Source organism: Osmia lignaria, chromosome 8 (genome assembly GCF_051020975.1).
Source record: "Osmia lignaria lignaria isolate PbOS001 chromosome 8, iyOsmLign1, whole genome shotgun sequence".
NCBI classification, from domain to species: Eukaryota; Metazoa; Arthropoda; class Insecta; order Hymenoptera; family Megachilidae; genus Osmia; species Osmia lignaria.
Window position 1 is genome coordinate 12553504 of NC_135039.1, and position 24901 is coordinate 12578404.

The following is a 24901-nucleotide window of genomic DNA, read 5'->3' on the forward strand; positions in this document are numbered from 1 at the left end:
CAATGTTTTATTAACAAGAAACCAGGGGACTCATCAGTTAAGAGAGGCAACCGCGTTAAAAGTAAAGCTGCCAGCTAAAGGGAATTAATTAAACAGGTTCGAAATTAATAAACAGAGGTGTAAAGTAATTAAATATTGTATAAATAGACGATGTTTCTTAATCAAGGGACAAACAAGAATTATATTGTAATCATGTTCATCTTTTAATTTAATTAGTACAAAATAGAGGAGGATACGAATGTTATAAATTTCATTCGTATTCCTGCTAATTTTACATTAGTTAATTAATGATAAACAGAGGTAAAGTAATTGAAGGTGGTCAAATAGAGGTATCCCTTTGTCAGACATAAAAAAAATTTTGTACAAATGTTAGTATAAGCTCTTGATTTAATTATTCAAATTATGAAGATATTTTCTCTCAAAAGAAGCAGAGTATGTTTTACTCGAATGGCTTTGAAGTCATCCATTTGAAATCGATTAAACGGTACAAATTACATGTTGATTTCAGGCTTGATAATTGAACGCGTGAATCATATTGTTGTTAATTAAAGATATTTATCAAATGTGTGAATTTGAATACAGACTGGTGTACTACTCTGTCTGTATGTTCGTGTCTCTTTATTTTAATGAACATACTGTAGAAATTTCGTAACTATATCCAACTTCAATTTTCCACCATGATTAACTGTTTTCAACTTTATTATATGTAGTAACGTATTACAAATTTACGTACGCAACATACAAGAAATTCAATTTACGCCTCTCATCGTTCTCTGTACATGTATATTATGTTGTTTCATAACATAAATTTCCACATGGAATATTTCGCACGTGCAATTTTCCGTTTTAACAACTTTCACCTACATTATTTATCATTAGCCACACATCACCAGATTTTACTTTATTGGAAACATTTTAGTAATTTTCTAGCTTTTTAATCTGTATATTTTGGTTATCTTTTATTCAGAATTGGTGAATTCGGTGGGGAAATCATTGAAATTATTGGTGGAATATCGGCAGATTTTTATGTTTTTTGAATTATTCTAGTGTAATTTTTACTGCTTCTGAGATATCCCTAGAAATTTTTGTTATTTTTATTCCCATTTTGCGATTCTGATGGATATATAGTGAGAAAAACATCTGAAAATATTGGTGAAATTTTTGCATTTCACCAATTCAATAAATTTTGTTGAATCTAACAAGAATATGGTGAGAAAAACGTGAAATGTTGGTGAAAAAATCTTATTCATCAGCGAACGGGATTTGAACCCTGGTCATTTTTATGGGAGCCCATAACACTACTCCCATGACCAAACTTCTTACCCTGCGGTCATTAGCTATTTTTTATATATCTGGTGTATTAATTATACAGAATAGTACAACCATTATACACTTTAAATTTTTGCTTTAATTTAAACATGGTTTCTGATAATAACTATATACAGAGATTGCTAATTACATTCGGACCATTGTATTCTTAATCGTATAACGATGGAATAACGTTTTAAGTGATACGAACTTGAATGTTATCTCATTGGAGTTTGATTAACCACGTACTCGTGATAGAACAGTCTGAAACTTCTCCGCAAACTCGTTGAAAATGGTTTCGAGACCCGGGACCGTTTGTTTAAGGCACCATTTCGCTGTCATCGGGCTGATAAGGATTATGGCGATAACAGTCACCGTCAAGGGGGCGAACAACATCCAAACAAGCTGAGAAACAACGTTATCGTTAATTCGTTCGCATAATTTTGCGATCCCTGCTGCGAGGCCAAAGAAACTTTCGCCATTTTATCCGTTTCAGTGTAAAAAAAAAGGGTCCTTTACTTTACTAAAACATGGCGTTTTTTGTTGTACCATTTTAAGGTAATACAACGAGAAATTTTATATGGAGAAACTTATAATTTCATGAATTATTTCTCCAACATTTATTTTTTTATTCATATGATGGCATATTAACCTCAAATACAGAACGATGTTAACATAACCTCTAAAATATGTTTAGGTTATGATTCAACATACGTACATAAGATATCCAAGAGATAATTAGCCACCCTAACAGCACTGTACCAGCTGTATTTAGATACGGTGCGTACTCGGGTCGTAGAATATGTTGCAAACATGGTAATTTCGTGTTTAAGTCCGCCAGGATGACCTGAAACTGTATGAAAAATTGATGGATCATAAAATTTGCTTGCAACAGAATTTTCACTTGCAGTGTTCCGCTTTAATGCTGTTATGCATATACGTGAGTGTGGTTATAATAATAATTCTTTAATAAGAGTCCAGAAGCAGTGGTTCTTGTACATTTCTTCTAAAGAAATATTAATTATATTCATTTATAAATATTAATTAGTTTGGTATTAGTTAAGCATTTAAATGCTAAGTTAAAAATTCAAAGATATGAAACTTATATAAGGTACCATTTTAAAATGGTACCGGAATACAAAATGTCACTTACGTCCATTTTCTTTTCATTCACTGGTGCTCTTTCAAAACAGAGAAATGCACTCGAAATTTTATTTAAATCAATACCAAAATTAACATTTTTATTTGGCCTTCATCCTTCTACTACAGATTTCTTCATCAACATAGCATGTCTTCGATTAACCTAAATATATTTTTTAATTTAATAGAAGTAAAAGCTCAGAGTTAACTTAACTTTCGGTTGAAGTTTATCTTGGATGTAAAATTAATTAAATCAAGAAAGTTGTATAACTTTTTAAAATGTTTATACCTGGAAATCCACATAATTTCTTTTCCACCCCTTTTTTTTTATATTTATAAAAGGGGAAAGAGATTCATAACCTCGTTTAATGTTAACATTCAAGGCAGCTAAATGATGAAATAAACGAACAACAGAGGAACAAACTTCACGGTAACAGGAAATACAAACAAAAAATTCTGCTGACGTTGTAGGAAAAACATTTTCCATTCCGAGATGGATCCTGGGGAGGTGTAAACCTCTAGGTTCCTTTTGGATTTTGTAGGAAACCAAGAGTTGGACTACATTTCAGATACATGGAAGAACTTTTTCCGAGCAGAAAGCAGAGAGTGTTCCGTGAAAACATTTTATTCAACTCGTAATGGTAAAAAGAAGAGATTACTACACTTGTGAATCTCATTCCACTCGACTGCAAAATTTTTACATTCAATTACGCAGAAGTTAAAAGAATTTGATAGATTTCCAAATTAACCCGAATTTTTTAATGGACAAAATTCATGCTTGACACTTTCATTATAATTAATTTAATTACCATCCATAACGCCAGTCCGTTTGAAGTTGTCCAGTAGGTTCTCATTTCATTTCTGTTTTTTTTTTTCAATAAAAATTACGAACTCAAAGAAAAATAACGCTGTATAAACAGGAGCCAAATAAAAGGTTTTTTAAAAAATGGTAACAATTTATAATTATTAGAAGAATTGACGGGCTTTTAATTAAAAAGTCATAAGGAAAATTAATTATCTTTTACGACAACCCTGGGCGTTTTAAATGCCACTCAGAACAGCATTGACGTGAATTTTTGCAATGAAGAAGCTTTTTAAGGCTTCCTCGACTTCTTCGAACGATCCAGAAGCGATCTTAAAAGCGTGATATTAGATTTCCTTTTGAAGTTCCCACGAGTACGTGCATTCGCTTTTATTGTTATCGGACTTCGATGATCCTTTCGAATGTTCTCCACCATTCTGTGTTCACTGCTGATGAGGTTCTTTCGAAAATCGGCTTGAACACGGGTCTGCAATTTTCTACCATTGTTATAAAATCCTTTTCAATAGAAAACGAAAAATAAAATTGTATTAAGTTAAATATAAGGTTAGGTCCTTAGTCGCCATTTTCTTGATTCTAGTCAGAAAATGGCGGAGCTGAAATAGGAGTAAGTTAGGTTAGGTTGCACTCTAAAAGTAAAAAACATTAATTTACTCTTGTGTTTAGAACCAAGACAAATTATAAAATGTGTAATTTTTTAAAATAATATCTGATCTACATATTTCTTCAGGTTCATTAAAAAATCCTTATTTGATGTAACTCTATATATTTGAAATTTTCAAATGAAATATAAAAATTAACACAAAAGTTATTTGTTATCCCGTCGTCTCGTCAATTTCTTCCTCCTGCATCGTTGAGTCACCTATCGTCACTTCAGTCGGTGCAGTGCTCGCCGTTTCCTGTTCTTCGGTAGACCCGATATCGATTATCACCGGCTGCGTTTCCTCTACGAGGCCAGGAATCGCGCTTCTGGCATAACGGACTTCCGGTGTTTCCATGCTTATTCCGTCCAATGCCGATTGTAATTGTACGTGGTCCATCTCGCACATCTTGTTAAACGCATGTGACGTACACCTCGCACTCTGATCTACCAAGGACTGCGAACAGGCAGGTTTTGAACATTAACTGGCCAAGGGCTTTCTGGCCCTGTCTGTTACTTCCATTGTTTCAAGTTGAATTATAATTCACTTTAAGTGAATATGAGATGAAGTAAAGAGTATAAAACAACAGCCATTAAAATATTAAGACATTTGTCCAACTTGTCCTCGTCCTGAGTGGGGGGACACTGCCCCCTTAATTTTAAGGTACATTCATCTTAATCCTACTTTGAGAGGGAATTAAGACATCACTGCTACTGCTGGAAGAAATAAGTAAACACTAAGGGTTTATAACTTAATGAACAATCAGAGTTGGGAAAAATAGTTGATAGTATCAAGGTCCTCCTGATCAAGGCACACTATAGGAAGGGCAGTGGCAGCATCTGCTTCTCACCTAAGACTAGCATCTTATCTACTACTTTTATTGGAATTGATTAAATGCCTTCATTTTATAATGTAATACTGATTAAAAATTAGAGAGAAATCCCTTCTATGATGACGTCCCCAGATGCTTCCTCTGAAGTTGACAAAAATGAAAGAAAAAAGAAACAATGGATTATAAGGCGGAGGTTATGACTACGGTTTAGAGGTTATATGACGATGGTTATGGGTACAAGTTATAGCTTATAAGATAGAGGTTATGTATATAAGATTATGATTATAGGTTATGTGTACAGTTTGATCCAATAAATTATAAACCTCCTGGAATGTGAACTAGGAGTATTAGGAATAAATATAGGTTAGGTTAAAAATGTATAGGTTATAGATTACATGTATGGAATGTGAACTAGGAGTATTAGGAATAAATATAGGTTAGGTTAAAAATGTATAGGTTATAGATTACATGTATAGTTCGGTTCAATGAACTATAAACCTGTAGGTGTTCAGGTTAGATTAGTTCAGGTTAGGTTAAAAACAATGAACACTGAGTAAAGTTCATTAGATACGGGATTGCTTCCACGGCGGAAATACGATTCGCTCGTGTAAGAAATTATACGCTCGGTGATATCAAGAGAGGAGGGTGAACATAGGTGATCTAATTTCCACAGACGACGGCTTCTACAATGACGCTAGATTATGAAATTATGTAATAACCTAATACTTTAGCAGACTTCCCTCACCCCTTCTGACAGCTTCCCATTTTCTCCGGAGTTCGCGTACTCTGAAATGCACACGACAAAACGGATATCCAACGTGGCGTACTAATTAATCCCGATGGCTTTAATACGCGGTTTCATTTTTCCGCAACAGAACCACCCTTTTCATTTGTGTTTCGAAGAAATTCAATTACCAAGTTGAACGGAATTTTTTCGAACGGATACCTAGTGAAATCTATACAGCAAAGTTTCGTGTTTCCTGGAAATTAATCAGCTCCGTCCTAGGGATTTTTTTGTTCAGACGCAGATTTATTAATTTCCAGTTGATTCTGGACCGTTGGTTTCCTGTATCGTCTGAAAAACATATCTTTTAGAAGCTTCGCATTTTAGTACTCACAACGGCTAATCGTCCAGACTGATGCAGCATGAAAGTCGTCATCGGGTGAACAAAATGGGTGATGGTGACTTCCATCAATAACGAAGTAGCAGCGACGGCAGTTAAAACCGCGGTAAACAGCACGAATAACACGAACTGGAATAGATTCGTTACCACCTGAAATATTGAAGGTGATTTAAACTCGAGAATGAAATTCACATGATCCCGGAAACGTGACGTCGTCGTACAATGACGCTAGGGAATATTTATCGTTTCCTGGATCTATTCTGGCAGCCATATTTCGTCCTCCCGATTATCAATGCCATTTTTTATTTCTTACCAATAAATAAAACATTCTCCCTGTCTATTTATAAGATCGAAAACATCAATCGGAAAATAACCTCGAAATAAAAAAATTCTAAAAATCTCAACAAAATGAGACGAACAAAGAAGCACATCCTAAGAATATCCGTAGAGCGGATCGATCATTCTCGACTCAATCTTTCGCTCTATTTCGCGCAAATTGTTTCTCCTCGATAACCTAAAAAAAAAAAAAAAAAAAAAAAGAAAAGAAAGGGTGCCTTTCCAATTCGCTCGCAGCCACATCCGGAGCAACGAACAAACGGTTCGAAAGAAAACTGCAGAGAAGAAAGAAGGCTCACGTAGAGAATCGGCATTGCCAGTTCAGTTGTTGTCAGGGAACGGGTCGAACTGTTGGTTTCACGGATAAGCCATCGATATCCGATTCATTTCACAGGATCGAGCCACGTACGGGGGCGCGATGCATTCTTCCTCTTCCGTTTGCCTTCCTGTTCGAAGCGAATAAGGTGTCCTGCTGTTCGGAGAATCGGTCACAAGAGAACGGAAGAGGACATTTGTATTCCTCAGTTCGACACTCGACAACGTCTCGAAGGAAACAGAAGGGAAATAGAACGCTTTTTATTTCGTACCTTGTTTGGATTCTATCTTCAGACCGGTGCAGACGGTCGGTCGATTTGTTTTCGAAACGGCTGCCAGCCGAGTTTTAAGGTTAACTCTCAGCCTCTTCAACCTTAGCCACGGAATCGAGTGTTTGCACACCTTGTCCTGGACTCGAAACTCGCTAAAATGAACCGAGAGGCGAGCTTTGCCCTCCCTAACAAACGGAATCCCGTCGATTCGGACGAGTGCTTCGACAGGACAAGAAAACGTTCTTTCCTAACCTCAACTACTGCAACGACATATAGCGTTTATTTGCGTCGCAGGGACCAAATTTTATAATAATTGTAGAAATGATAGATTATTTAGTAGTATAATTATTTTCCTAACCTTCAATTCAGAAGATCAGAATTTTGCTAGAAAAAATTACATAACCTCAAATTTTTTCTTTAATAAGGGAGGAAAATCTTGGTAGTTACCGGAGAAAGGATGTTTCTCAATAGCTTCCTAACGCAACTGCGAATAAATACTTGAAGTTTATTTAACAAAGATAGCGGTTGGAAATGGAACGTAGAAATTTCATTTTTCAGACGACTCTCTGGTAATGGAGGTAGCTTATTCGCGAGGGTCATGAATAATAATCAAGAGAGAAACTACGATTCCGTTGGAGGCTTTGTGAATGCTGGGACCACGTTGTTGAGTTTATTTCACGCGGTAATTACTCGCTAAAGGAACAATATAAATGTAAATGGACGCATAAATCGAGAGGTTTTCTATTTTTCTCACCACGACAAAATACTTCAGATATTTGATGTGTTATGAGTGGTTATAATCTCTGGAGTAGTAAAATGGCGGAGTGATTAGGCGAGAAAATGGTGGCGAGTTGGAATAACAAAATGGTGGAATGGTAAAATGGTAACAAAGTTGGAATAGCGAAATGATGGAATAATGTAATGTTAAAATGGCAAAATGGTAAAACTGCAGAGTGATAAAATGGCAAAATGGAAAAGTAAAAGAACAAAACCATAGAATTATAAAACCAAGGTATCACAGAAATAACAAGAATCGTAAAATGATAGAATAAGATGATCGTAAAATCAAACTATCGTAAAACCATAAAACCAAAGTATCGTAAAATCGTAGAAGCCACCATATTTAAACATTCTAAATTCAATTATCGAGTCTCTCGAAGTAGCAGAACTTCTACGCTAGGTCGGTACGACCGTGACAAAAGACGGTAATTCGCGAATAACTCGATATACGAAATTGCATCGAGAAAGCGTTAATCGGACGCGTTCGCGTCGCTGACAGAAATACGTTCGTGTCGTGTTGTAACCTTCGGATCCCGATGAACGTTTAAATTGTTCGGTTGATCGCTCGTAAACACTGGAAAACGAAGCTTCCCGACAGTGCACGAATTTCAATCATCGAACAAAGAGACTCGGAATTATGGGCGTGCCAAACTCGAAGAGGTAACCCAGAAATTTTCATTTTATGCAAGAAATAATTTAACGGAAAGATGCAAGATTTATTCAGTCTAATTGTAATAAAAAGGAGATACGATTCCCCCTCCTCCGTTGCATAGATCATCCTGAAGGGTTTGAGTCATATAGGTTAGGTCATTTATCATAACCTCCTCGACTATCTTCATCATCGCTGTGAGATATGAGAATACGTCATAAGGACAAATTATATGGACGAAGGGTCACATACGGTGCTATAAAAAAGAAAAAACGTTTTCCCTTCAAGGTCATAGTTTATTATTCCGTTTGTAAATCTTGATATTTGCTAGCCGGTGTGTGCGCGCCATCGATCCTAACGACAGCCATTTAACGAGCCCTTTCGAAGGAATTCATTTTGTTGGACGTGCGATGATAAATCGCGTACGATTCAGCCGATGATTTCAAATGCTCGTCAAGTATCGTGAATGGACTCTTCTCGCGGTTGTCAGGCCGGCAAATGATGACGCACGCTTGTCTGGAACTAGGATAGATTAATCGGTTCGAGAACCTTTAAAATATAGTCGCAGAACTCGGCTCGATGTGAATTGGAAAACGTTCGATACCGTTTCAAATTGAAACGTCAGGTTAATAGATTCGATTTAACCAGCCGAATGAAATTCGGTGCCTGTAATCCGATAGGATTGATCTTAATTTAATTACTCGGATAATTAAGGGACATTAAGAGATTCGTCACATTATTTCTTGGTACTTTTATTGATATTTAACAATATTTAAAGGCGAGCAAGGAGGAGGTAACATTATAATATTTTGTCTTGAATTTTTAAAGCTGTCCTCTACCCTCAGCCTCCAGAATGGATAGGTTAGGCCTGCTACAATATAAAAATCTTTATTAGTAAGAATGTTACCTAATCTCTTTTCCTCTTCTCATTCGCCACCCTAACCTAATCTTAACGTTATTCATCAACTGTCTTACCATAATACCCCCAAGCACTCGGTAATCACTTTCACCCTGAATTCCTCGAGAACTATAATCCACCCTCTTTCAAGCTCAAAATTAACCAAGCCTTTTAATAAATATCTACCTTCTTCTCCTCGGTCGCGTCTGCTTGGCGGGGCACCAGAGTATGCCCGCCCATCATGTTGCTCCTCTGTATGGACATGATGCTCATCGGCTCGACGGACATGCTGGTGGGTCTGCAGTTGCATTGGACGACGGACGACGAATGGGAGTGAGGGCAGTGCGGCACTTTGAGCACGGTAGCCATTTTCTGCGGTTCGGACATCATGTACATGGGTTTCACGACCATCTGCTCCTTGTAGACAGGCGCCATAGGGACGCAGCTCATGTCAACCTCATCTAGATGTGGGACCATTACTGTCTTCGTTATGTAGTGGGGTTTGACGATCTTCGCTGGTGGCTGAGGAGTCGTCTGAGGCATTGGGGCTGGGGTAGGCTCTGGTTCGTTGTTCATCTCAATGGTCTCTACTTCCTTGGTTGGAGGCTGTTGGTACTGGATGTTGACGCTGGGTTGTGGGCATGGCTGAGATGGTTGGATGATCTGCAGAGTGTGGATCGGTTGGACTGGCTGGGGTATCACTACTGTCTGAGGTGCAGCTGGTTGAGATTGAGTGTGGATCACGCTCATGGTCTGGACTTGCTGCTGGGCTGATGGGATGCTGTAGGCCTGCACTGGCTGCACTGTCTGATGGGCTGATGGGATGTTGTACGTTTGCACTGACGACGCTGGCTGCACTGTCTGCTGGGCTGATGGGACGTTGAACGTTTGCACTGACGACGCTGGCTGCACTGTCTGCTGGGCTGATGGGATGTTGAACGTCTGCACCGACTGCTGGCCTGATGGGATGCTGTAGGTCTGCACCGACTGCTGGGCCGTTGGCTTGCTGAACGCCTGCATCTGTTGCCCTCCATGCATATGTTGCCCTCCATGCATCTGCGGTACCAGGTTCATAGTTTGAACAGGTCCGAGTTGTCCCGCTTGTGCGCCCTTGTCCTTGATCTCCATGCAGAACGTCGACTTCTTCGCTCGCTCCTTGTCATCGCCGAGTTCCTCGGCCTTCAGCTCCTCGTTGAAGGCTGGCTCGTCGTTCACCGACTTCTTCTCGATCCTTGATGCTGGAATGGCGTAGGCCAACGCCAAACCGAGCACAAAAAGGGCGAAACAAGCTTTAGGATGCATTGTTGAAGATCGAACGATGCTGAACTGACGATTCCACCGATTCGGCTACTATTTAAAGGTCCTCTCGGCCGCGTTTAATATCGCAATTCTGCACGCATCCACAACATGCGGTACTGCTGACCACGCGGAATTCCGGGCGTTATTAGGTCACTTGTTGACACGACGCTACGGTGCTCGATGCCTGCGTCGATTCGCACGCATCGTCTCTTTACAGGAAACATTTTTCAGCTTCGATTCTTCCGAGTTTCAATCTCTAAAATAAATTCATTTTTATTTTTTTAAATATTAAAAGACAATAGAGTGGTAGAACTGTCGAGTTGCAAAATTAAAAACAATTTATAGTACATTTCGAAATTTAATTTTTATCATTTCAGGTAATTATTATACTTCACATTTTAATGTCAAATGGTTTTTTTTTTTTTTAATTTCACGTAGTGATATTAACTGCTGTCAGCATTACGATAATTATTTTAATTATATATTGTTTCCAAACAATAACATATGTATGCTGCACGCAATAATTTAACAAACGTTAATTGCGCCAGCGGTCGCATCACGGTGATGAAATGCCGTAATGAAATATCGAATCAAAAGCACGCGGTCGCGTATGTTTGCTTGTGTAACCGATTCGCAAACGTTCGAAAATTGAGTTGCAAATTTTTTTCTTCGTTATTTCGAAACCTTTGATCAATCCGGCGCAGAGATAATTTAATTATTAATTAAAGGAAAATTTATACACGAGGTTGAAAATAATAACAAACAAATAAGAGGCTTCCGTATCATAATATTTTACTATTCTGCCAGATCTTCAACTATTTAAGATTCTTGAAAAGTTGTTCGACTCAAAGTCCTTTGAAAGTGAACTAAGACATTAAACTATTTCGCAATCCTCGGCGGGGATCTTTTCTGCGCAACGCTCCAATTGTTTCCTCTCTAACGGAAGTACGTTTTAATCTCCGGCACTTGCTTCCCTCAGGGAACAGCTGAGATTCTTCTTATCTCCGCCACGTCGATTGGTATCACCGCGTAACAGACGAAAGTACGTGCAGAATCATTTCTCATTACGAGAATACTCTCGAATGTCGGATCGGATAACAACTCTGTTCTCCAAAAACTTTTTTCCCCTTTCTATTTTCTTCTATTTATCGTGGCGAGATCATTTAATAAGAGATTTAAGTTTCACGTTCGTTAGAGGAACATCCGTTCGTATAGGAAATTTTTATTTATCCAACGAAACGCAGGCAGCACTGGCTGAACTAAAAAACTAGTTCTACGTTCTTCATTTTATCGAATATATTGATTATACAGGATGTTATTGCGCGTTTCTAAATATCTATAAATTCATGCATCGACGATGTGTGGGTATTTATAGAATTTTTTATTTACACGTTTTATTTAACTGATACTGAATATTCATAAAAATTCTGGGAAGGAAACAGAATGTTGGAAGAACACTATATTCTTTTATTTTATCGATTCTTATATTTATTCAGATTTGTACATCTAGGGTTTTTCATTTGGTAACATTTTCATCAAATAGTTTCTTTTTGCCTAAAAAAGGAACTAGAAATCGATGACAGTCTTACGTTAATTGCTATCGGGATTCCCTATAGAAAGTACTAGAGAATTTCATTCCAACGAAATTACCAGCAGTTAAACTGGTCGGTGATAGCAGCCGAGAAACATTTCCGCAGGATTAAGCAGCGATTGGAGTCTTTGTCGTGACCTCGCGTTCTGGTGTTGTAACTATTTCGGTGTCCCGTAAACTAACCTCCGTGGAAGGTTTCGTTAACCTGTTCCAGGTCACTTTAGACTTGCCCAGTACCTCGACATTAGTGTTTTCATTAACGGCGTCCCTGTTTCCTATCACGTGTTCCTGCTGGTCATCTCCATTAGAACTAAAATGGCCATTACTCTGACGACCGCCATTACCTTGATTCATCTGTGCCATTCTAACCCTTTGCTGATTTTCGAATTCCTCCCTTTGTCTCCTCTCCAATTCTTGCCTCTCCTGTTCCCTCATCTGGTCTCTGAAACCACTGTCATTAGGGACCTCCGCAGCATCCCTGCCTCTGTTCTGCGCCGTTTTGTAGACATTCAGGTCAGGTGACCGGTTGTACGGATTGTTCCTAACCTGTGGGGAGTAGATCATTGGGGAACTTTGAGGTTGCTCCCTTCTGGTTGGAAAGAACTGCTCCATGTCCGGTGCTCTTGGACCTACTGGCACCCTGCGATTGGGGGTGGGTCTTTGAGGGTAGGGCAGCGGTTGGACAAGGGGGCGTTCGACACCGAAGGAATGATCAGGGTATCTTCCACTTCGGTAGGCCTGGTATGGCTTCTTGTTTGTGTCCTCATAGGAGTTGGATAACCCAAAGCCTCCGAAGGATGGCTCTTCATAGGACAATCCATAATCAGAATATCGATTAGGGGTCGCTAAGTCGGACTGCCGACTGATCGTGTTGTATAAGTTGGGCTTCATGTAATTCGTCATGCCCAAGTTCCTAGATACTTGATAAGGAGGCTGGGAGTCCAGGGCTGGATCGTCTAGACCGCGAACAGGGGCGGTCGGTGCAGGAGCCAGGTCAAAAGTGATGTCCCTTTGGAATGCGAAGGGATTCTCGCGTTTGCTTGCGTCTGCGAGACTGCGGAAAGGCGGGCTTCCTCTGCTTCTAACGGCTCGGTCGTAAGGATTGTAGTAGAGTGGGTCAGGCTGGACCTGCTGTTCAGCAGGCCACTGGTCCACTTCTGGCTCGAGGGGTAGGAACTCTCTTCTGACTGGTTCAGAGTACCTGAAGAAAAATAATTATTCCTACTTAATACTTTTAATAAAATTTAAATTAAGGACACCAATGATCCAACGTACGAAGGGTCTGGGTCCTAAGGAGATGCCAAAGTGCCAGGAGGTTTTTCAAGGTACTGGACGACCTCCTAGCTGTCTAATGCTCCTAGGGAAGTTCTAATATTTCTAGTAAAATTCAAAGGGTACTCACCAGGATACCAAGGCGTCAGGGCGTTCTCGACGGCACGAGGGACAGGAAGCATGTCTTTGATTCCTGACCTCCTGATAGTCTTGGTAGAACGTTGGCGATCCAGACACCAGGATCGCGAACAAACACGGCAATAGTGCTCGAGAGATTCGTTCGAACATGCTATCTGAGTAAATGAAGGGCACAGCTGATCGTGGCTACTTTATAAGCTACCGATGTGACGTACTGTGTTTCCTCTTTCCATCAAGATGTTTTCGTTCACGTTGCATCAGGCTCGTGTCTTTTGTGCAAACGGAAGCACAGATGATTGGATGATTTGTATCACCTTGTTTTGCCACTCTGTCCCGGAAATTGACCGCGGACCTTGATCCACTTCTTATGCAGGTTGCAAGAGAAGGAATATTATAATATTGGAACGTGTGTAATATGGAAACGTGATTCTGTCCTTGGATTTTGTTATGCAACGATGTCGTCATATTCCTTGAAATGGAATATAAAATATAAAATTTTAAAATTTATGATTTCTTCCCCCACAGGCAAGATACAGATGACGACATAATATCAAAGAAATCACTGCAGGCTGTGAAGCAAATCATCAGTTTCCTAAAAGAACGTATGCAAAATAAGAATAAAAATTATTATATTTCCTAATTGGAAAACAATCTAGGAATTGTTTCCAAAGATTCTTAGCTAATGATATAAATGCTCCCTTTCAAGATGCCAGAGAGGAGGGTTTGTTTCGACGCGCGGGCCGTCGCGAGCTACGAACGCGAATATTAAATTCATTGAAAAAAGGAGAGAAGCCACATTTGGACAACAATAACAACGCGGCCTTAGAATGTGCAGCAGCGTTGCAACTTTTTCTTAGCCACTTGAAGAAACCCGTGATGCCTCAACATGTCCAACAACTTCTTCTGGGTAATCTTGCAATTTTCAAATACACAAAAGTTTGTACAATTATAAAAAAGTCGCTTAACTCGTTAAGTAAATATTTCGACGAAGTGATTGATGAAACTAACGAGGGAAAAAAAAACTGTCGCATTTTTGCAAAAAATATATACTGTGCACGTTCCCACAATGTTGCTTTTAATTACACTTTTTTTTCTGCATAAAATGCAATGCGATAAGGTACACTGTTATTCGAGCAACATGCGAGCTGTAAATATTTGCGGTTAAGTAACATCCAGAATTATTACATAATACGACACCGAGCAGAGCTCGTTAATTTTATAGGTTATGTGTATCGTTTTGGATACTCGTCGAGAATTATGCAACCGTGCAAGTGAATGTATTGTGTTGCATATCTAGTTCGACGATATTGCAATTTTGCAACGACCTAATTGCTTATAGCCAATTGAAAATTCCATTGGGAGACATTCATTTCTGATGGCAACTATTTTTGTTTTGGGAGGAGGTTAGGTCCCCCAGCATCACACACGATTACTATAAGCATGAGGCATCTAATATTGCTTAATTATAATATTCTATAACAATTGGTAATTGTTATAAGGTTCTGGTAATCAATGGTTGTTATAATAAATGAAATCACTTTAATCATATCTTTATTTTTTTTAATATTAACGCTTTTCTTTCATTCGCACGCTATATCTATCATATATGTACTATACACCCGAACTATTCTCACACGTATACCAACACACACACTGTTCACCGATCACAGGAAGTCCCATGAGAATAACGCAATCTGATTGGCCGCCCCCCACCTCACTTACTTGTACTTTCAGTCCTGACGTATGATTGGTCGAAGCGGTCACATCACTATTTAGATTCGTATAAAACTAGGGTGTTAGTCGATGTGTGCATAGTACCTCCTCTTGCCTATGTGTCGTCCCGCGGGACATTTTGTGATCGATGCACAGTACAAACATAAGAAAGCTATTATTCCCCATGACAGTAACATTATAAAATGTCGATGTTATTCTTATTGCAATTAACCACCATGGTATTAGGTAAGACCCCTTTAGCCCATAGGGCATAGGGCAATAGCGGTACCCCTTGTTACCATAAATTTCAATGGTTCCTTTCCCTGCCATCAGCGAAGTAAGGACGACCGAGTGATTAAATGGTAATTTTGCATCGACCAGCCGACAATCCCGGGGTGACCGCCCACGTAATCGCGAGGGACGCGCTTGGATTAATACGACAGGACGTCGGGGGTCGTCACGGGGAGCTTCTGGCCAGGCTTCTTGATTTACTCAGACACTTGACGCTTTCCGGCCCACCGTCGGAGAGATCGGAACTACGCGGCTCGCCGCTTCCGATTGCGCTGCTTCCGGTCTTCTTTACCCTAACGGTAAGGATATACTCGCCTGTGGAGGTTGGGGCAGTCCTTTGGAGGTCGGTCTTTTCTCTTCATTTATGGGGTAAGGGCTGTTTGGAGTGTCTGGGCAATCTCTTGGAGCAATTTAATGCAATTTTAAGCCAGACAAAGGAAAATGAGTTATAGTATGGTACCTCAAAAAAGGACATGGTAAAACTCGTAGGTACTGTTCGATGTGCTTAATCCCTGTAGTCATAATTATTTTGTAACCATGGTATCTGACAAGGGGAACTACCCAAGTGTTACACTCACTTATTAATGAAACTTTGCCAGCTTGTAGAGCTCGTCGAGCTGAACACGCCTATACCCCGTTTTGTGGGCAGACGACTAATTGTTTAAAAGATATTAATAATTAAAGTTGGTTACTACTTACATTGAGAAGTATGACAGACTCACACATACAACTCGCAATCTAGAGATCCACGCTTCAAATCCTTGATTCACAATATTTTTTTTTTTTTTTAAATGATAATTTGTCTCTTTTTGAATAACTATTAAATAAAAGTTATCATAAAAAAAAAAATTTTTTGGGAACCAAGGATTTGAACCGAAGACCTTAAACTTGCAAGTTACGAATCTGCTCCGTGGTTAAACACATGACTCGTAATCTAAAGGTCCTCGGTTCAAATCCTGGGTTACTGTTTTTTTTTTTTTTTTTTTTTTTTTTTTTTTTTTTTTTTATGATGATAATGTTTGGTTAATAGTTATTGAAAAAGAGACAAATTATGATTAAAAAGAAAAAATGTTGGGAACCAGGGATTTGAACCGTGGATCTCTAGATTGCGAATTGTATGTGTTAGTTTGTCATACTTCAGAATGTAAGGAGTAACTAACTGTAATTGTTAATATCTTTTAAACAATTAGCCGTCTGCCCACAAAACGGGGTATAGGCGTGTTAAGCTCGACGAGCTCTACAGACTGGCAAAGTTTGATTAATAAGTGAGTGTAACACTTGGGTAGTTCTCCTTGTGAGTATTTTACGCTATGGTAGTTGAATATCCTGAGTGTTACCATGGCAATGGAGTATCCTAAGCGTTACCATGGCAATAGTACCACAGGCGTTACGATAGTAACGAAGTGCCATATGCGTTGCTATGGTAACAAAGTACCCTAAGCGCTACCACGGCAACGGAATAAGCAGGCGTTACCATGGCGACCGAGTATTCTAAGCGTTGCCATGGCAACGGAATACTATAAACGTTACCATGGCACCCAATTACCCTAACCTCTACCATAGCAACCGAGCGTCAAATAACGCATCTTCCTTGTCTGTTTGGGTTATATCTTATCAAATGAACAGTATCGTATCGGCTCTGCTACACCGATTAGGAACGAAAGTACCCAGATCCCTCGGTTTTATTGGGAACTGATCGATTACTTTTCCGTTACAGCCGGCTGACCTGGTGAAATGGAAGCAAGTAGCCGCCAGATTCAGCGAATTAATTACCGAAGCTCCTGAGCAACTGCAGCTGAATGAAAATCGATCGTATGACGTAGAATCAACGGGTGTAACTAGCGGGAGTGAGGCGAACGTAAGAAACAGAAACGTCCTTATGGTCTAACGAAAATATAAAAACTGCCTCAAATTACCCTGTGTAAAAAGCAAAAGTCCTAGTCATGACAAGTAATTATCCTTCGTCATCGTATTTTTCAATAAAAGAGAGACAGGAAGAAAATGGAAAGATAGAATGAAAACGTCACAGTCGAAATTTATCACGTCATTTTTCCTATCTCCCTTTTTTTATTACGTGCCTCTCTCTTTCTCTATCTCCGTTGAATAAACACATTAATGAAACAGACGACACTGGAAGAGTTGGCATATCTTTCGTACTCATATTACGCCAGTAAGTATTACTAACTTTTTTTCCAAATTAAACCCGTTCGCTTAATCCAGTAATTTTTTTTAAATCCGAAATTACCTCGAATTAAATCCACGAAAGGGAAACTTTTAAATAAACTTTCTGCGTAAATTCTCTATATTTTATTCATTTTATTTTCATCAAAACGAGCCCTAATCTTGCGAGGATTAACACCACCAAACAAACTGGGTCGTTCATATTAAAGTTTCATTTTTTTTTTTCTTATTATTTTAAGCTTTCAAAAATACTGAAAATATTTGAGAACAGTTATTAAAGTCTCCGTTACGGTCATTCCTTGCTTCGAATCTTTAATACCTTCTTTTTTAAATAGAAATAAAAATTCAAATGGAAGCCTTCATTTTCCCAGATTTAATTTCGCGGGGGGTTAAGAAATGAATATAAAAGGTGGTGGAGATTGAAAATTGATAAAATGAGCTGTTAGAAATATTTTATTCAGATATCTGAAGAATATAACGAAGGATTAAGTAACGGTTTGAAATTAAAAAAAAAAAAAAAAGAAGACGTTCCTTCTTAGACATCTTGATTTCAATAACAAATTTATACAAATGCCTTTTATCGTTTCAGGTCAGGTTGGAGAGATAACTCGCATTCTTGCTGTGCCGTTGCATAGACTTCCGGCAAGCAGACTTCATCCAGCAATTTCCAATTCGAATCGATAGCCACGGCATTAAAAGACATTAATATAAATGCAATTCTTTCGCATAAATATTAGGGAACGATGCATAAATTATCTGTATCCATTTACTGCACTTCTCATACTTCGTTCGATGGAATGAAGAAAGAAAAAGGAATTGCTTCTAGTTATGCATTTTTATACTTGGTTCTTATACCCTCATTTTTATTGTAATTATTTATTTTTGTATAAAATACTGTAAAATAAAATTACTTTCGCTGGTACCCCAATTATCAACGTTATTGTTAACCAAGACTCGGAGATAATTACATGGGATAATTACATTAATGAGATGAAATTAGATGCGAAACACAGTCTCTCCCTCGTTTTGCGTAATGATATTGGAGATCCTTTGGCGATGTACTGTGCTTTGTGAAGCGATAGAGACGGTTAATTAATTATATTCCATCGTTACAGAACGAAGAGGCACTTGAGTAACTTATGTTTAAAGTAAGAAATCCTAAACTTCAGGATTAAGATGTTTAATGAAATTGTACTGTAATGAGTAAGATTTATATAGAAATACATAGAAACTTTAGACAAAGGTTTAACATAATATTGAATTTCATTTGTAGAATATTATATTAAATATTTAGTGTAAGATAATATAAATATTGGCATGTATAACCAATGTAATACAATATGATACTGATTGTAATAAATTATTTCAAAAGAAACTAGAATTCGTCAGTATTTTCTCGGTCTACCGAGAACATCCTTTACACTCCCCTCCCAGGGTTGCATCCCCTACATCCCTGGGCACTCACATCCCGGTATCCCTTACTTCTCTACATCCCTTACATCTTTGCATCCCCTACATCTCTGCATCCCTTACATCCTTGTATAGCGCCCTCTGGTGATAAAAAAAGGAATTAAAGCAAGAATAAATTTTGGCCCTCTTGCGGCAAAAATTTGAACTAAAATCCCGACCTCGAATCAGCGCCATCTGGGGGTAGAAAAAGGAACTAAAGCAAGACTAAATTTTGGCCCTCTTGCAGCAAAAATTCGAACTAAAATCTTGACCTCGAATCAGCGCCATCTGGGGGTAGAAAAAGGAACTAAACCAAGACTAAATTTTGGCCCTCTTGCGGCAAAAATTCGAACTAAAATCTCGACCTTTAACCAGCGCCCTCTGGTGTTAAAAAAAGGAACTAAATCATGCAGCGATTTTGGCCCTCTAGCGGCGAAAATTTCAACTAAAATTTTCAGGTCGAAACAGCGCCCCCTGATGATAATAATCAGAACTAATTTTCGGACAATTTTTCGCTTTCTGCTACAGGGATGAGATCCAGAGAAGTAATATGAAGAGAGCGGGAATGTAAGGGATGCAGAGATGTAAGGGATGTAAGGGTTGCAGGAATATGAAGAGAGCGGGAATGTAAGGGATGCAGAGATGTAAGGGATGTAAGGGTTGCAGGAATATGAAGAGAGCGGGAATGTAAGGGATGCAGAGATGTAAGGGATGCAGGGATGAATGGGATACTGGTAATTCAGGGGTAGTCCCTGCGTGGTCCATGAAAAGAATGAAAAAAATATATAACTGCGAAAGGAACCCTTGGTCCATAAAGAGAAATAAGGGTGAAAAGGGTGATCTTTAATCTGTAAGGAGGAATAAAATAATAAATAACTGGAAAAAGTGAAGCGGGGTTCACAAGGAAGGATAAAATAATAAATAAAAGGGGTGATCGACCACGGCCCAGAAGAGGGATGAAATCGTTTTCATTCCTCTTTAATGAGCTTATTTAATAAGCGAAAAAGTTTAATAAAGTAAGTTAAATAAACTCCGAAAGGAAATTTGAAGTATATGGATGTCTGATAAGTTGATCTGCACCCCTCGGCAATCGCTATAAGACTGAGGTCGCACCTCGTTCTCATATTGGGAAATAAGTATTTGATTTGAGGTTGATTTTCATGTATATTATGTTTTTAATTTATTAAAGATCAAACAATTATTTAATCTTGTATTTATAAATAACTGAGAAAAGAAGTTAAACACATTGAATAACTAAAATGATAGAAGAATTTAAGCGAAATAAATAAATAACTCAGGAAAAAAATTATACGCATTTAATAAATAACTCAGAACGGAAATTGTATAAATTAAATAAATAACTCAAAAAGAAAACAGGGTAAAATGAATAATAACTCAGTTGCTTTATTAAAATGATTTATTTACCAAGGCATAAAGTGAATACAAGTTTGTCTTACAATTATTTTAATAATGTCTCGGTCTTATACTAGTTTTCATTAATTTATAAAAAATACAGTTAGAGGGAGTCAAAATTGTCTTCTCAGTAGTCTGTGCGAAGTACAGTAAAAGAGGCATTGGTAAAACACGCACGATTCTCATGTCGACTGTATTTTGTACAGCTAACTGTGTCCAGGGGTTCTCAGGATCCCAGTACGCGAAACGGGGTTCTTAGGATCCCAGTGCGCGCCGCTGGGGTTCTTAGGATCCCAGTACGCGCGGTGGGGTTCTCAGGATCCCAACGCGCGCCGTTGGGGTTCTTAGGATCCCAGCACGCGCCGCTGGGGTTCTTAGGATCCCAATGCGCGCCGCTGGGGTTCTCAGGATCCCAGTACGCGCCATGGGGCGCGCGAACTCAACATGCCTGGGGTATCTGGAACCCCAAGTGCGCTTCGGGGTTTCTAAGACCCCGTAGATGTGCCATGGGTTATCTAGGACCCCAAGAATGCAGCCTGAACTGTCTAGAATTCCCAAATTGCGGTATGGTGTATGTGGTATATAAACATTGAGATAATAGTATTCCATACATTCATCAAATTAAATGTACATACATTTTAATTATTAATTTAAACAATTACCTTCGCAAGTAATTCTGAACGCTATTACCCTCCTGCGTTTTTTTATTTCCATCATTTTCCTAATTGTCGGTAAATCGTAACACAGACACTGTTCAAATAATTTCAACTTGCATTTACTTAGAAATTTCAATTTATATAAATTTTGTTTTCTAACCAACAATCGAGAATTAATCACTGATTTTTCGAATTATGATGTGAAACTGCTCTACAAATTACCGATCGATTTTCCGGTTATCGACCTGTCCTCCGGCAGTCGGTAAATTGTTGCGTAGTTCCTTTCAATTATCGACCGATCCTCCTACCGTCGGTAAGTTGTCGCGTAGTTTCCGCTACTTTCCGATAGGTGGCGCTAAGGTCGGAAATGAAGAACATACCTTCCTCCTTTGATGTCCAGAGACAGACTGACGCGCTAGAACGCGAAGCAGTTTACTTATACTACCTTGCCCCTACTGTCGCTTACTTTTATTCGAATTAATGTCAAACAATTATTTTAATAATTTTAATAATATCTAAATAAACAAAATCAAAAGGATGTAATCAGTTCGGATTATGCACCTAATTTCACTTGGGGGTGTCTAGGACCCCGAAAATCATGTCCCTCGGCATGTCGGGTCTTTTTTGCATCTGTAGTCACTACACGAAATGGGGATCTTTCAGCTTGAATGTTCCTCACTTTCATTTTGGATTTCATCATGGACGGTAGTAAGGTAAGTCTAGTTTATTCGTTTCACATAATCGTGTTTAATCACGTGCATCAACACATAAAATATAAAAAAAAGTAATGAATTTCGATTCACTTATTCTGTAATGTATCATTTATTGTTATATTTTTATTAATTTTCTACTACATTTTATAAAAATCGCTTTAAATGATGATATGTTAATAGTCTCGTTCGTATGATATTTCCTGATTACGATCTAAAATATGATTCTGAATGCATTAAAACGTTTAGATATTTTTTTGTGAATCAATTAATCGTTAATTAAGAGTTTGATTTCTTTCTTTTTTTCTTAGAATTGGCTAGAAATGCGAACGATATTAAGGTTAATATCTAGACACGTGCTTTGGGTCGCCTCGCATTGATGCATCTCTTGCTTCAACTTTGTTGCAGATTTTCTAGTAAGTATTACCTTTCAATTCATATTTCTCTAAAAATTATGTTGCATTTAAGTATCAATGATGTTGAGTTACTGCCCCAGTCTGATAGTTATGAATGATTCAGTTATTCTGAGATGAATTATGTAAATTAATAAATAATGTGTCTGATTTAATTGTATATTAAATAAATTCTCTTCTGTTTTTAGTATATAATGGCAAAGATGAAGTTGCAGTACCTTGCAATGAATTGTACCTCCCTGCCCAACATCGTTTCACTATTAATATTAGTAAGTATTGTTTATTGATTCTTCCTTCTAACACTCATATAACATAATTGTGATGAATATTTAATCACCGCTCTAGTCAATCAGAACCATCATGTAGAAGTGCAAAACCTGAGAATTTAATATAACAAACGTGTATCTTTTACATGACTAGTTACGTAATAAAATATGCATATATCGTTGCAGGCAGAAGTATGAGACTACACCGATAAGCTGCATAAGTGTTTACATATTTGGGGGAGGGTACTGTAAACTGTGGACAAAGGAATATCGCCCTTAGCTATGTTATTTTAATTCAAAATGGATCTCAATCGCGAGCATTTCAGAGCGATGATTTTCTACGATTTCAAAGTCGGTTTAAGTAGAGTCAAAAGCTTGGAACGCTTGCGTGGAGCGTTCGGTGATTCCTCGCCGTCCCAAGCCACAGTTTACAGATGGTTCAGAGAATTTCAAAGGGGTAGGGGTTCGTTGGTAGACGAGGAGCGTGTCGGTCGACCAGTCACAGCTGCAACGGACGAGAATGTCCTTGCTGTCGAGCAGATGTTGAGCGAAGACAATCGTATGACGTATGCGCAAATACAGGGTGCCTTAAAGATCGGATCAGCAGCAGTGAAAACCATCCTTCATGAGAAGCTTAGCGTCAGGAAGCTCAGCAGTCGTTGGATCCCTCATCAGCTAGCAGATGCACAGAAACAGGACCGGGTGAAATGGTGCCAGGAGATGCTACAAAGATTTAACAAAGGACGCTCAGAGGCTGTTTATAATATCATAACAGGCGATGAGTCTTGGATATATCAGTACGAGTCCGAAAATAAACAGCAATCCGCAGTCTGGGTATTTTCTGGGGAAACTCCCCCTATGAAAATGAAGAGAGGCCAAAGTGTTGGGAAGAAAATGCTTTGCACTTTCTTTTCCGCAAGTGGCCATATCGAAACTGTAACGTTAGAAGACCAAATAGTTACTGCAGAGTGGTACACCGCTGTATGCTTGCCACAAGTCTTTGAAAAACTTGAGACCAAACGACCCAAGATAGACATGAAAGGGATTTTATTGCACCATGACAGTGCATTGGTTCATTCAGCTGAGAAAACAGCAAATTATTTCAGAGAATTAGGGATCCAAGTTCTTGGTCATCCACCTTATAGTCCTGACTTAGCACCATGCGATTTCTTCCTGTTTCCAAAAGCTAAAGAGAGCATCAGAGGACAACGATTCGAATCCCTAGAAACTGCAATAGCAACTTACAAAGAATTTTTGGATAGTATACCAAAAGAGGAATGGCGAGCGGAGTTCGGCAAATGGTTCGACCGAATGAGGACTTGCATCCGACGAGAAGGAGAATACTTTGAAAAAATATAATGGTAAATGTTCTTTATATAAAGCGTCCTATATCATTTTTATGCAAGTCTTTGTGATGAATATTTTAGTTATCCCTGTCATACTTGAACACATGGTGACAATTACTTTACTGATATAAACTTGGTATACTTAAACTTAGGAACCTATAATAGTTTTCAGTCGTTCTAAGTAAAATTGTTTGTTACAGGGAAAGATGGAAATGGATTCATAGAAACAGTCAATAAACCAGAAAAGAAGTAAGCAACTTTTTATAATTAAGTATTTAAATTTGTTGAGAAAGTTATTTGATTATGATGATTTATTTGACAAGCATATGTCTGAATAAGTTTTGATGCAATTTTCTTTTCTGATCACAATTCACGATTGATATTCAGATGTAAAATAAATATTAATTTATAAATTAATAGTACTTTTGTTTTGTTGCAGAAGTTCCATATGGTTTTCTTTGTATCACAAAATATACTGCCATTTCGATATTAGGTGAGTGTTACATAGTAAATATAAATATAATTTTTATTTGAAATGATGATGATACACAATATATACGCTATAATGATTTACGAAGATGACATCCACTTGCCCTCACTGAATATTAGATCCATAAATAAAAATTTCATTAATGTAATCTTCGTGTTTTAATAGAGTTGCGTTTGTTACAGGTGTGCCGCCATTTTGTAACATACAGTAAAACGCAAACATAACCTTGTTATGAAAAAGGTGATTACAATATTTCTTTTTTTACATTTTCTTACATAAGGGTGTTAACTTTCCCATTTAATGATGTCTTTTATAATATACGCTATGATTTTTAGTGATAACAAATTATTTTTCTGAAATAAACATGTGATTGTAACTTAAACTGTTCAAGTATGTTAGATTTAACGCAATATTAATTAATATTTCAGTGGGATGTTGAAGAAGTAAGATCGAGAATGAAGTCTGATAAAAATTATGTAATAAATTATGCAAATTAGAAAATAAATCTAAATACATTTTTTATAAAATTTACTGTTGTTTTCTTTACATATTCATTAT

At 38.0% G+C, this 24901-nt stretch overlaps 6 protein-coding genes and 1 non-coding gene across 12 annotated transcripts; 3 read left to right on the top strand and 4 right to left on the bottom strand.

Moving 5' to 3' along the window:
* Positions 1–1432: 1432 nt before the first annotated feature.
* LOC117606537 (uncharacterized) lies at positions 1433–2892 on the bottom strand. The gene is made up of 4 exons (XM_034329090.2): positions 2738–2892; positions 2462–2611; positions 2027–2161; positions 1433–1713 (listed from the first exon to the last, which is right to left on the bottom strand). The coding sequence occupies exons 2-4, from the start codon at positions 2465–2467 to the stop codon at positions 1546–1548; spliced, it is 309 nt and encodes a 102-aa protein (XP_034184981.1). The 5' UTR covers positions 2468–2611; positions 2738–2892; the 3' UTR covers positions 1433–1545.
* Positions 2893–4004: 1112 nt separating this feature from the next.
* On the bottom strand, positions 4005–6745 carry LOC117606536 (uncharacterized). Of its 2 annotated transcripts, none has more exons than XM_034329089.2 (3): positions 6179–6311; positions 5860–6015; positions 4005–4365 (listed from the first exon to the last, which is right to left on the bottom strand). In XM_034329089.2, exons 1-3 carry the CDS (start codon positions 6191–6193, stop codon positions 4084–4086), a joined length of 453 nt encoding a protein of 150 aa, XP_034184980.1. In that variant the 5' UTR covers positions 6194–6311; the 3' UTR covers positions 4005–4083. The 2 variants fall into 2 exon arrangements, with proteins under 2 accessions (XP_034184980.1, XP_034184979.1); XM_034329088.2 differs by lacking the exon at positions 6179–6311 and adding an exon at positions 6501–6745 and having other exon boundaries at positions 4011–4365.
* An 11-nt stretch (positions 6746–6756) lies between these two features.
* LOC117606535 (uncharacterized) lies at positions 6757–18912 on the top strand. Of its 4 annotated transcripts, XR_004581985.2 has the most exons (7): positions 6757–8228; positions 13941–14017; positions 14122–14322; positions 15510–15718; positions 17137–17369; positions 17544–17589; positions 18190–18912. XR_004581985.2 is itself a non-coding variant. In XM_034329087.2 (6 exons), the coding sequence occupies exons 1-6, from the start codon at positions 8206–8208 to the stop codon at positions 18205–18207; spliced, it is 669 nt and encodes a 222-aa protein (XP_034184978.1). In that variant the 5' UTR covers positions 6757–8205; the 3' UTR covers positions 18208–18912. The 4 variants fall into 4 exon arrangements, 1 of the variants encoding a protein (XP_034184978.1); XR_004581984.2 differs by having other exon boundaries at positions 17137–17589; XR_004581986.2 differs by lacking the exon at positions 17544–17589.
* On the bottom strand, positions 8967–10417 carry LOC143305537 (uncharacterized). Its single transcript, XM_076689568.1, has 2 exons — positions 9302–10417; positions 8967–9085 (listed from the first exon to the last, which is right to left on the bottom strand). Exons 1-2 carry the CDS (start codon positions 10415–10417, stop codon positions 9080–9082), a joined length of 1122 nt encoding a protein of 373 aa, XP_076545683.1. The 3' UTR covers positions 8967–9079.
* LOC117606534 (uncharacterized) lies at positions 11898–13836 on the bottom strand. Its single transcript, XM_034329086.2, has 2 exons — positions 13408–13836; positions 11898–13206 (listed from the first exon to the last, which is right to left on the bottom strand). The coding sequence occupies exons 1-2, from the start codon at positions 13563–13565 to the stop codon at positions 12114–12116; spliced, it is 1251 nt and encodes a 416-aa protein (XP_034184977.2). The 5' UTR covers positions 13566–13836; the 3' UTR covers positions 11898–12113.
* Positions 18913–21682: 2770 nt separating the features above from the next.
* Positions 21683–24864, top strand: LOC117606541 (histone-lysine N-methyltransferase SETMAR-like). Of its 2 annotated transcripts, none has more exons than XM_034329097.2 (8): positions 21683–21831; positions 22140–22244; positions 22430–22510; positions 22694–23868; positions 24054–24102; positions 24293–24346; positions 24526–24583; positions 24772–24864. In XM_034329097.2, the coding sequence occupies exon 4, from the start codon at positions 22808–22810 to the stop codon at positions 23864–23866; it is 1059 nt and encodes a 352-aa protein (XP_034184988.1). In that variant the 5' UTR covers positions 21683–21831; positions 22140–22244; positions 22430–22510; positions 22694–22807; the 3' UTR covers positions 23867–23868; positions 24054–24102; positions 24293–24346; positions 24526–24583; positions 24772–24864. The 2 variants fall into 2 exon arrangements, with proteins under 2 accessions (XP_034184988.1, XP_076545649.1); XM_076689534.1 differs by lacking the exon at positions 21683–21831 and adding an exon at positions 21881–21902.
* LOC117606834 (small nucleolar RNA SNORD31) lies at positions 22298–22362 on the top strand. Its single transcript, XR_004582074.1, has one exon. It is a non-coding gene; the product is annotated as a small nucleolar RNA SNORD31 (small nucleolar RNA).
* Positions 24865–24901: the final 37 nt, after the last annotated feature.